This window comes from Acanthochromis polyacanthus, chromosome 1 (genome assembly GCF_021347895.1).
Source record: "Acanthochromis polyacanthus isolate Apoly-LR-REF ecotype Palm Island chromosome 1, KAUST_Apoly_ChrSc, whole genome shotgun sequence".
Taxonomy (NCBI): Eukaryota; Metazoa; Chordata; class Actinopteri; family Pomacentridae; genus Acanthochromis; species Acanthochromis polyacanthus.
Genome location: NC_067113.1, coordinates 35,125,016 through 35,137,121, shown reverse-complemented (window position 1 = coordinate 35,137,121; position 12,106 = coordinate 35,125,016). Strand labels below are relative to the sequence as shown.

Here is a 12,106-nt window from a genome sequence, read left to right as displayed (position 1 = left end):
TCTGCTTCAACTTTAAACTAAATTTCCTTCACTAAGCCAGCCCTCTGGACTTCCAGTAAGCTGTGTTCCTATTGGCTGTCCAGGTGGCTGATTGGTGTAATCAGGAACACCTGAGCAGCTCAGTGTCTTCCTGCTTTATGTCTGCAGTCAAACATTTCCTCTGCTTCTCTTTGCTGAACCTGGTTTTCCTCCATTGCTTTAGTTTGTTCTTTAGGCGTTGGCTTGCAGCTTCCAGCAGTAAAATCCTCTTTAATATGTTTCTTGGTGTGTTTTAGGGCTTTGTACTGGATAGTTGTCTTGGTAAATGTGGTTCTTTAGCCACAGTTAGCACATGGTGCTAATGTGTGCAGTGATTAGTGGATTTGGTGCAGCTGAGTTGTGTCTTTATCTTGGCTGTAGTGAGTCTTTGGTTTTTGGTTGTTTGTGGACCAACGTTGGTTGTCCAGAAGGTAAGAGTTCCTGTCCTGATTCTCTGTTTAAAGAGCTTCTCTGGTAGGCTGCAGGAGACTTTAGCGTTTGGGTTGTGCTAGTTTGGTTTTTGTACGGTTTCATTTGGACGACTGTCTTGAGGCCCCTCCATGTGGTTTAGTGAGGTTTTCTGGAACAGTTCTACAAAGCAACCTGCAGCAGAAGAGACTTTGAGAGTTTTTAGGAAGTTCTGGAGACCAGACTTTAGAGCAGCACAAACATTTGTCAGCAGTTTGAGCAGGAGAAGGTGAGCTTCAGAGTAGAAATGAGAAGGAAACCTTGTTGACCCGTGTGGTGAGGTCCTGTACCAAGAGTTTGAGCAGGTTGTGAAGAGTCTGTAGTTCTTTGGTCTGAAAGCAGCAGAAGAGTCGACTCATTAAAGGAGAAAACAGGAGATATTGTTGGTTCTTCTGTCGCTCTGCAGTTTCCTTAGACTGAATATCAAGTTTCTGTTTTAAATGATTTACCGTGTGAGCCCAAGAAGACTTCAATAAACTCCCTCCATCCCCTGAACACAACACACTTTATTACCATGTTTAATGTTTTTTTTAAATGTTTTTGAGTTTTAATCAGAGTTTTAGCAGTTTTTTCTCTTTGCTTGTGTAGTTTTGTCATCTGTGTGAAAGGTTCTAAACAAATAAAGTTGAATTGATAAACTGAATAAGTGACTAACTCATGATTGTGACAACAGAAGTATTTTTGTGATTTAAGGGTTTGTTTCATTTTAAGGTTGGGGTTAAAATCTTGACAGAAAAAAAGATTAAATAAACTACATTAAAAAGCAGTTAAATCAAAGGATAAAACACTTAAAACAATAAAACCTCTATAAAGAAAATTAAACATTAAATAGAATTAAATTGTTAAACAGACACAATATTTAATTAGATAATTAAGCAGAAGATAAAAAACATGTAATTGTGAAATCAAACATTTTTTAAACAAAAACATTAAACATGAAATATTTTAGATTTTTAAACATTTTAAAAAGATACAAAACATTTAATAAAATTAAATGTTTAATTAGAAAATTAAATCTAAAAGACAAAACTTTAAATAGGAATTAAACAGAAAATACAATGAAGCATTTAAAAGGAAAATTAAACATTAAAAGGTGATAAAACATTTAAAAAGAAAAACCTTAAAGATTTCATTTAAAAATTAAACATTGGGAAAGAAAAGGAAACGACGATAAAACATTTGAAAAACCAACAATTAAACATTAAAAAGACAAAACATTTAGAAATCAAATCAGACAGAAAAGAATAAAATGTGAGAAAAGAGCAAAACTAAAGATTTAATAAGAATCAAACTAAAGACAAAACATTGTAAAAGACACCAGTTAGACTTTAGAAGATCAAATTAAACAGAAGAGACGATAAAACGATCAAAAAGAGCAAAAACAGATAAAGGTCTTAAAGTGTTTTCTAGTCTGAAATGAAAACATCAAGTTGTTTCTTCAAACATTTCCACTTTCTGTGTTCTTGGTTTGACTGTGGACAGATTTACTAAGAACTCATTTCAGAAAACTGCTTTCCAGATAAAGTCTACTAGTAGTTGAAGGCATCGATCAAACTAATGTTACCTTCTGATCTCCACAAACTTTACTGTTCAGTGAAGACAATCAAAGTTTGTTCAGGATTTCTGAAGAACCCACAGAAGGTCTGAGAAGAACTCAGATGGATGGTCTAAATGTGAAATCAAGACTCATGGTCACAAGTTTTAAGGCTTCTGTTAACCACAAAGTTCAAACTAACACAGAAGTACTGAGGAACTTTTAGAACTTCAGTCCTCAGACTGTCGGAAGGTTCAAATTAACAGAGATCTACTGTGGGACTTAGAAAATTTCATCCCTCAGACTGTGTGAAAGCTCAGGTCCTGAGGACTCGGGAGGTGTGGAGGCTTTGGAAAGTCTTGGAACTGAGGGTTCAACCCTCCAGCACAAAGGCTGAAGTCCAACCTCCTTCGAGACGAGACAAAAGTTAAAAAAAAAACAAACTCAAAAATGGCAAAAAAAATCTATGATAAATGCACAAAGAAAAGATGAACTAGTATCTGAGCAAGTAGCTCAGGGGAATAAGAGGAGAGACTACCAAGTGGAAGGTAACAGGATCAAGACCCACCACTGGTAGTTTTCTTTCTTTGTCTCAGTTTTTCAGAAAATTTAAGAAGGGTCCAGTCTTGAACCAGCAACCCACAGCTCCACAGGCAAACCTTTATCTCACTGAGCTACAGATCAGACAAAAAACACATAAATTCGTCGTCCCTTTGACATCGTAGTTTCCAAGTGACCACATGGGTGGAGCGAAGGTGGAGTCAGGGCGGAGAGTGGGAGGAGTAGAGGGGGGTTGCCACCCACCTCCCCGCCTACTCTCCGCCTACTTAGACATGATGAAAGAATGTCTAAGTATAATATGTCAAAAAAAATCCAAGTATTTTATGTTAAAAAAAAAACAGTTTTGTACCTCAACAAAAATGTCATAGTACGGTATGTTGAAGAAACGTCATAAAAAAATCTTAGTTTTGTATGTCAAAAAGACACCATAGTACAGTATGTCAAAAAATGTTATAGTATAGCATCATAAAAAAACGTCATCATTTAGTACGTGGAAAAAACGTCATAATATAGTATGTAGAAAAACATCATACTGTGGTATGCTGAAAAAAATGTCACAGTATAGGATCATAGAAAATGCATCGACTGTATATAAAGATGGACGTAGCATCTGGCTCCAAAAATGAAGCCCACCCGGAAGTGTCAAAAACTTGCAATATCACGCCGTCCACTGGGGTTGGCTCCAAAAATCTTTTGCTCCATAGACCCCAATTCATTTTTGGAAAAAATAAAATTTGATAGACTGATGTTCTACAGCTCAGGATTTTTTCCGTTAGTTTTCATGGTCAAAATGAGAGATCAGGTGGCCGATCTCAAAATAAATCAATACTGAATTTTAAATAAATTGTTAAAGTTGGTGGAGCCAGGGGGCGTGGCTATACTTAATTGACAGTCCCATAGACTGGTCCTGCCCCTAGTTGCTCTCCGGTCCAGTCTGTTTGATGACGCTTTTTACGTCACTGGCTCCAAAAAATCCAAAATGGCGACCATGAAGTAGCAAAATCTGGGCTTCATTTTCTCGGCGTTGAAACCAATGGGTGACGTCACGGTTAGTTCACGCCTGAGAAAATGTCATAGTATAGTACATCAAAACGACAGTATAGTTTCTAGGGCTGGACCCGAATATCCATTCGTGACGGTGGTATCCGGATATTAATTTTGACATCCGAATATTCGCCCCCGCCTCCTCCCCCTCGGACGATGTCGCGTGAACAGTATTCCTCACACCGACGTGTCCTCCCTTCGGCCGTTACTATAGAAACCATTCCTAATATCCCCTCACCCACCCCCCCACCCGGACGTTAAGAACTGAGCCGAATGTTCAGGTCTGTCCTCTGTTTACTTACGGCTGACGTTACGAATTGTAGCGAATGTTCTTTCCCCCGTCCGTCACCACCCGCCGCCCCCCCGTCGGACGTTATGGAGCGGACCGGACCGAATATTCGTCATTAATAGGGGCCGAATATCTGGAGCCCAGAAACTGCTATTCAGGCCAGCCCTAATAGTTTCATTAAAAAAGTTATGGCATAGTACGTCGATAAAATATCTTTGTATCGTATGTTGAACAAACGTTGTAGTATAGTATCATTAATTTAAAAAAAACGTCATAATATGGTATTTTGAAAAAATGCCGTACTATAGTGTCATAAAAAAGTCATAGTATAGCATGTTGATAAAAATGTTGTGGTGTAGTATCCTGTCAACATGTTCTAGACTTCAGTATGTTCTAGATGTCAAAATGTGTGCTGGACTTGATCATAAATTCTACACATCAACATATGTTCTGGACGTCAGCGTGTTCTAAACATCAACATGTTCTAAATGTCAACATGTGTGCTAGACAACATATGTTCTAGAAGTCAACATATGTTCTAAGAGTCAACATATGTTCTAAGAGTCGACATGTTCCAGCTGGATTAAACATCAACATTCAAACAGCTTCAGTTTGACTCTTTAACGCAATGACAACTAATCGTGAATCTAACTCAATAATTTACATCAAGTTTCACTGTAAAACTACATTAACAAGAACTTTGCTGCTTCTTTTCTTTAAAACAATTTTTATATGACAACTTCAGCACATTTTACCTCATCAGGCGGTTCTTTCTTCTCTGGCTGTTACCGTGGCAACAGCCCTTCTCCCTGACTCTGTTGCTGCGGCGACTCTCCCATCCCTCCATCAGCTAAACAAACAGAAATAATAGCAGAGGGAGCAGCTTCCAGGTCTGTTGCCACGGAGACGACCGCCGAAACGTGAGCGGAGGAGAGGAACCCCATGTGACCGTCAGCCGGCCTCCTGATTGGACGAGACAGAAACACAGTTTTTATTCAAGGTCTTTAGGATCAGTGTTGTTCAGAGTGAAGCTTTTATTTGTGTTCAATCAGCTGAAATGATGATATAAATACCTTCAGACTGAGTTTATATCATGATCAGGAAGTTCTTGTGATTCTAAGGAAGCCCAGAACCGACAAACTAAAGTCTACAGAAGGACTTCATGTTTTAGAGAACACTTTAGGTTCTCTTTTACACCAGGAACAGCTGAGAGAGACTAAGTTCTATTCAGCTGGTTGTAATCTGCAGCTTCACCACCAGATGTCACTAAAGTCGCTGAGCAGCATCATCAATAATCAATAATCTATGACAGCCACTTCAGTCCTTATTACCCGTAGTTAAATACATCAAAAAGAACATTTCAGATCGCCACATCGTCATTAATACTTTTACCGTTCATGTGATGTAGAAATCTGCAGATGATTCAGTCCAGGTTCAGATTTCTACAGCTTCATTCTCACAAGTGATGATTATAGAACGATGTGTTTAGTTCCCGTCAGTTCAACGTGTTTATATTGTCCTGGATAGATATTTAACTAACGTTGACAAGATCAGGACACAGTTCTAGCCAAGTTCAGTCACACAAGGAGATGGCAGAAATACACAATAACCACAAAGAGACGCAAAACCACTGCAGAGAGACATAACACAAACACAAAGACACACAAAAACGCTACAAAGAATCACAGACAACCACAGAGACAAAATCAACCAAAAACAGACACAAAATCACCACAAAGAGATGGAAAATTACCACAAACATGCAAAACAACCAAATGCAGACACACAACTACCACAAAAAGACACAAAACAACCAGAAGCAGACACAAAACAACCGCAAAAAGACACACAAAGAGACAAAAATCAACCACAAAGGGACACAAAACAACTGCAAAGAGATAAAAATCACCACAAACTGACACAAACAACCACAAAGACACACAAAAGGCTATAAACTCCTGTCAGTGAGCTTCTTCTGTTTCATTTTCTAAGCATCTTCTCTACAATAACCACCATTACTTCTACTAGCAAGTCCACTGGACCAACAGCCAATCAGAAGCCTTGATGACCAGCATGTGGTTTAACTAGTCACGGTGTAAGTACGACTGTTTATCTGTACTTTAAATTAAGATAACTCATAATCAGATTTTACCTGAAGCCTCCGATCAGCTGTTCTGCGGTCAGATGTGATGACATCATCCTAAAAGCTTTTTAGGATGATGACATCACAACTGACACCACAGAGTAATTAAACACATTCATCATCGGCATAGTATCATACTTGTACTGTGACATTACTGTGTTAAAGCTACCAGTAGGGCCAGTCTCCATCTTATTGGTAAAGAAGGCATGCCAAAAGTATGTGGACACTTTTACAATTACGAGAATCATGCAACTGTCCACATATTTTTGACAAGTTATCAGTATTATGAGTCTCTTCAGTACCAAAAGTATGTGGACACTATTTGTCCAGTTCTGTGTAAATCAGACAGAACAAGAACATTCAGACGTCCACATATTTTTGCTCCAGTACTTCCTGGTCCCACATGCACATTCTGCAGCATCACCATGACAACAGCACGGCCATTGGTCATGGCTCCGGCTTTGTGACCTCCGGCTTCCTGTCATTCTTCGCGCACTTCCTCCAGGAAACAGGAAGCATCTGAGTCATTGTGACAACAATCAGCTCTCCAGAGTGTGTGTGTGTGTGTGTGTGTGTGTGTGTGTGTGTGTGTGTGTGTGTGTGTGTGTGTGTGTGTGTGTGTGTGTGCATGTGTGTGTGTGTTTCCACTGTTTAAACACAATACATACATGAACACAGAGAATCCTGCTCTCTGATTGGCTGTTGAGCAGGTCGTAGTCATCCTTGAGGATGTTCCTGGGGTCCTTGAGGAGGTTTGGGGCTCCTCCAGGTGCTTACACTGGACCTTCAAATGCATTCAAACGTTGTTGAGAAAATTCCTTGTCTCCTTACAGAGACTAGGAGATCCTGGAAGAGATCCCAAGGGTCCTGGAGAGGGGTCAGATGGTCATTGAGGTGTTCCAGATGTCCTTGAAGAGTTGTCTGAAGGCTGTCAGTGGTCCTTGAGAACAACTTGTTGCTTCAGAAAACTGGCTGATCTCCTCAGAGACTTGTATGTTCTCAAGGACCTAGAAGTCCCTCAAAGACTTCTGCTACATTCTCAAGGATTCTCCAGGAATCATGAAGAACTCCTGAAACTTTCCAAGTACTATCAAAAGCAACTCTATTGATCATGTTAGAGATTTAAATATTTATTAATAAAGGATTTTGTTTTTTAAATAAAGTTTTACAGGTTTTAATGTGGGCTCACAAGAAACAACACTAATTTGCCAAAAGTATGTGGACAGCTAACTATGACAATCACATATGATTGTCATAGTTAGCTGTCCACATACTTTTGTAAGAATCAAAGAAAGAAATATGCGACTCTTTCCAGTTCAAAAAGCATGTGGACACTTTGGGATCAATTTTCTATATAGATGTTCACATACTTTGGCCATGTTGTGCATTTATCGCAGTCAGATATCTTTCAAAAAAATCTGCACATTTTCATACATGACCAAAATATTTGGACGTCCTTTGAATGAGCATCATAATAATCACAAGCTGTCCACATACTTTTGAACACATTAACTGGTTTATACAAGAAGAACTGTGGACACCTTGAGGTCAGTTCCACATTAAACATTAATATCCAGGTGTCCACATATTTTTTATTGTTAGTGACACAGCATGTGGCCATAAGTATTTAGACACACTTTGCCGTGAGTGTCCTATCAACTGTCCACATACTTTCAACACTGAAACAGTCACTGTGAATTTACAGCCTGCTTATAAATTCAATCAGAGGGTTTAGGAAAGTAGAAGTTCCAAAAGTATGTGGACACGTTGGGGCCAATCTTATGTTAATCATTAAAAAACAAACATTCAGCTGTCCACATACTTTTGGTCAGGTATTGTTGCAGAGAAATCAGCACTTTTCTGGATAAAATCTGTTTGGACGTCCTTTTTTATTTTTATTTACTTTGTGTAAAATGCTTCTGATAACAAATGTGTGTCTGTGATGTGAAAACCTGCTGAGTGACGGACCGAGGTTTGGTCCACACACCTCCAAGGTCTCAGAATCTGGAGGAAATGGAGTAACCGTATCAAGATGCTGCACACTTCCTGTTCTGGAGGAGGAGAGGGGAGGAGGGTGAGGAGAGGGGAGGAGGGTGAGGCCGGCGGTCAGTCGGTCCGACAGCAGAGAGAAATCTGTAGAGAACAAGTGGAGAGAAAGAAGAAAGAAAAGGAGGAAACTGTGGAGACGAAGAGACAGACAGAAGCAGAAAACCGCAGGACAAAACAGGAGAGGATCCAAAAGGATAAAAGAGAAAGAGGAGGAAGAAGAGTGGATAAAACAGGACGAGTTAAAAAGTGGTAAGAACATGAACACCTGAGGTTTAACCGATTACTGATGGAAAAGTAGTTAAAAGTATGTTTTTTGTATGAAACTTCCTCTGCTTGGCTTAATAACTGTCATCAGCTTCATTTCACATATTTGCACCCTGAACAGAAGAAGTGTTTTATGCTAGTTTACCAACTCCATACAAAATATAATCCAAAATGTAAAACAATTTTTTTTAAATCAATGTCATGTAAAACTACTGTTTTATATGTGGGTCTTTACAATGTACATTTAAAAGGGTTTTAATGAAAATTTGTGAATTATCCTCATTTAACATGATCTGTGTTTGGGGTTCCTCCAGATGTTTATGCTGAGCGCTGACATGCCTTGAAAGGTTGTTGAGAAAATTCTATGCCTCCTTAGAGACTAGGAGGTCCTGGAAGAGATCCTAGACGTCCTTGAGATTGGTCAGATGGTCATTGAGGTGTTACAGGTTTCCGTGAGGAAGACCCAGGGGTGCTTTAGAGGGGTTCAGTGGTCACTAAGGTCCTTGAGGAGGTCCCAGAGATTGTCACTGAAGTGCTCCAGATGTCCTTGAAGAAGTGTCTGGGGGCTTTCAATGGTCCTTGAGAACAATTTGTTGCTTCAGAAAACTAGCTGACCTCTTCAGATTATGATTGAGGTGCTCAAGGGGTCCTTGAAGAGAACCTAGGGTTCCTTGAGATTGGTCAGATGGTCATTGAGGTGTTACAGATTTTCTTGGGTACTTGAGAGAGGTTCAATGTTGATTAAGGTCCTTGAGGAGATACCAGGAGTCTATTAAAATTATCAGAATGGCGGCTGGTATTTATGGACAAATTACTGAAGAACAACCGGCTTCAGAGTCCAGAACCACAAAATGAAGATGCAAAGACAAGCTTAGTGTTTCTTTCATTGCAGAGTTGAGGGTCTTCCATGTCTGTACAGGTATCTGGGGTCATCTGGGGCGGCATGGCTCAGTGGGTAGAGTGGCCGTCTTGCAACCGAAGGGTTGCCTGTTCGATCCTCGCCCCGTTGTGTTTGAGGTGTCCCTGAGCAAGACACCTAACCCCGAATTGCTCCTGATGGGGTCGTGGTTAGCGCCTTGCATGGCAGCTTCCGCCATCAGTGTGTGAATGTGTGTGTGTGAATGTGATGTATCATGTAAAGCGCTTTGGGTACCTTGCAGGTATAGTAAAAAAGCACTATATAAATACAGACCATTTACCATTGACGGCTTCAGGATCAAACTGTTTGTGTTTGTTTTGATAGACGTCATCATCTGAGGGGGCGGAGCTTCAGGAAATGGCAGGTTGGTTGTTCTGCTGCTGGACTCCTCTTTGGATCGTCCTTTTCCTGCTCAGTAACGTCTCTGCTGACCCGTCCTCATCGTCAAAATACACCCTTCACCAAACCAGAGCCAATTTTGAGGACGCCATGCAGCGCTGTTCGCCCGGCGTCCTCACCACCATCGCCACACAGCAGGAAGTCGACGACATCCTCAAGCTCATCATCGACTCGGTGCCGCTTCAGGAGAATTTCACCTTCTGGGTCGGGCTGAAGAAGGCCAAGAACCAGTGTGTGGTTCTGTCGCAGCCGCTCAAAGGATTCAGATGGACGGAGAACAGCAGCGAAGAGTCGCAGGTGAGCCGCTGGGCCCAGCAGCCGGCTGAGACCTGCACCGGGGTCTTATGTGCAGCGCTGATGGGGAAGTTTGACGGGTCGACGGTGAGTTGGGGTCTGATCCCGGTCACGTGTAAGAGCTCGTACCACTTCATCTGCAAGCTGAAGAACAGACCGACAGGTGGGTCTCCTCAGGGTGAACAGGCCACTGTAAATCCACAACCAGAACCCGACCCTGAACCAGCAACACCTGAACGTAAACCAGCTACAACAGCACCACCCAAACCAACTACACCCAAACCCAGACCTGCAACAGCAGAACCTGAGCCGGCTACACTAAAACCTGAACTCACTACGGAGGGACCAGAACCTGAATTGGGTCCTGATTCTGTTCCAGATGTGATGTCAGATGTATGTCAGCATCCCAGCATCCCTGAGACCCGCTTCCTTACTCTGGACTCTGACAACAGCAGCTTGGTCCAGGTGGAGTGCTGGTCTACCGTCAGGCTGAACCTGCTCTGTTCGGGTCGACCTGCCATGTGGCGAACGCTGGACGGGTTACCGGTCAACTTCAGCACCGCCTGCCTGAAGTGTTCAAATGGCTTCCAGAAAGATGCCTTCGGAAGCTGTGTGGACGTGGACGAGTGCGCCAACCCAGACGGCTCCCCCTGCAGGCGTTCCTGCGTGAACACCGAGGGCTCCTACAGGTGCGTCTGCTCTGACGCCGACGGGGAACAGCACGACGAAGATTCTCCGCCTTGCCAGGACCAGGTGACGGTCGAGGACAGCGGCGCATTGTCGGGCATCCTGATCCCGGTTCTGATCGCTGTGGCGGCGCTGGTGGTTCTGGTGGTGGTCGTCGCGGTGACGGTAAAATGCTGCTTGATGAGAAGGTCTAAGAAACGCGCCATAAAGGCGGCAGAGAAGATGGCGATGAAAAGCAAACAGGAAAAGGACTCCTTCCAAACGGCCAACGAGAAGACAGCAACATGAGGCAGCAGCGCCGTGATTGGCCGTGTTCAATGACATCATCAGTGTGCGTTTACTGTTGTATGAGAATATAAAAGTGCATTAGAGATTTTAAACTTAAACCTCATCAAACGTCTGACTCGTTAAAGCAGATTTTCCAAAAACTATTGAAAATGTTTGTTTTCTGTATTTTTTCCTAAAGTAAATTAATTCTGCAGTTCAAATACAACAACCAGACTCACCTGGTTTTTACCTGTTTACTTAAAGGCACCCACTTGGTAAAATAATCCCTGAACATTGTCTGACAGGCAGACTGCTCCTTCAGTATTTGTGTTGATATTCTGGAGCTTCTTTGGTTCACTGTAATTGAATACTAATTGGATTCATTAAGAATCTACCACTATATAAATAATAATTAGTTGTAATTAACCCAATCAGCTGACTGGTTCCTGACTGGAAATAACAGATTAAACATTAAATGCATTTAAATTCATTTTTTAAACTAAAAGTTATATATTTTAAATATTTTAAATATTGTTCGTTATTTAAAGACAAATTACTCATTAGGACATATGATAAAAAAGTGGCATTCATATTTTTTAAAATCTTAATTTTTATATAAATGTACTTAATATGTTTTCAGTGGCACATTAATAATCTTCTTGAACTTGAATGTTTTTTTCAGCTGTTTCTGTTTTCGTATTTTCCCAGTTGAAAAAAAAAACTGCTGGAAACTAATTAAAATGTTCCATTAGTCCAGTTTTATCAGCCGATGGATCTGATGTGTTTCTGTTTGAGTTTTAAATTAAACTTTTTTAAATATAATGATGCTGGAGTTTAAACTGTTTATTTAGATTTTTGCTGTTTTCAGCATCAGAAACCTGTGAACCTTTAAAAATGTTGATGTGTCTCAGTGTTAACTTTAACATGGCCAAAAGTATGTGGACACCCTTCTCCGTGTCGCCAAAAGTAGTTTTGTATTAATGAAAAGTTTAGCTGTCCATATACTTTTGGTAACAGAGTTTATTCAGTTATTGTAGATGGTTTCGACTAGAATAACGGTCTCTGTGTAAATACTATGTGGACACACAGCCGCATATTGTTTCACATTTAGCTGTCCACATACTTTTGGCCAGGTTGTCTCTTCATTCCAGACAAATCAGCACTTTTCCG

The 12,106-nt window shown here is 40.9% G+C and overlaps 1 protein-coding gene and 1 long non-coding RNA gene across 2 annotated transcripts; one reads left to right on the top strand and one right to left on the bottom strand.

Moving 5' to 3' along the window:
* Positions 1-270: 270 nt before the first annotated feature.
* LOC127533260 (uncharacterized) lies at positions 271-7,998 on the bottom strand. Its single transcript, XR_007941040.1, has 3 exons — positions 6,726-7,998; positions 4,670-4,877; positions 271-818 (listed from the first exon to the last, which is right to left on the bottom strand). It is a non-coding gene; the product is annotated as an uncharacterized LOC127533260 (long non-coding RNA).
* A 144-nt stretch (positions 7,999-8,142) lies between these two features.
* Positions 8,143-11,758, top strand: clec14a (C-type lectin domain containing 14A). Its single transcript, XM_022210180.2, has 2 exons — positions 8,143-8,355; positions 9,614-11,758. Exon 2 carries the CDS (start codon positions 9,647-9,649, stop codon positions 10,955-10,957), a length of 1,311 nt encoding a protein of 436 aa, XP_022065872.1. The 5' UTR covers positions 8,143-8,355; positions 9,614-9,646; the 3' UTR covers positions 10,958-11,758.
* The last annotated feature ends 348 nt before the right edge of the window (positions 11,759-12,106 follow it).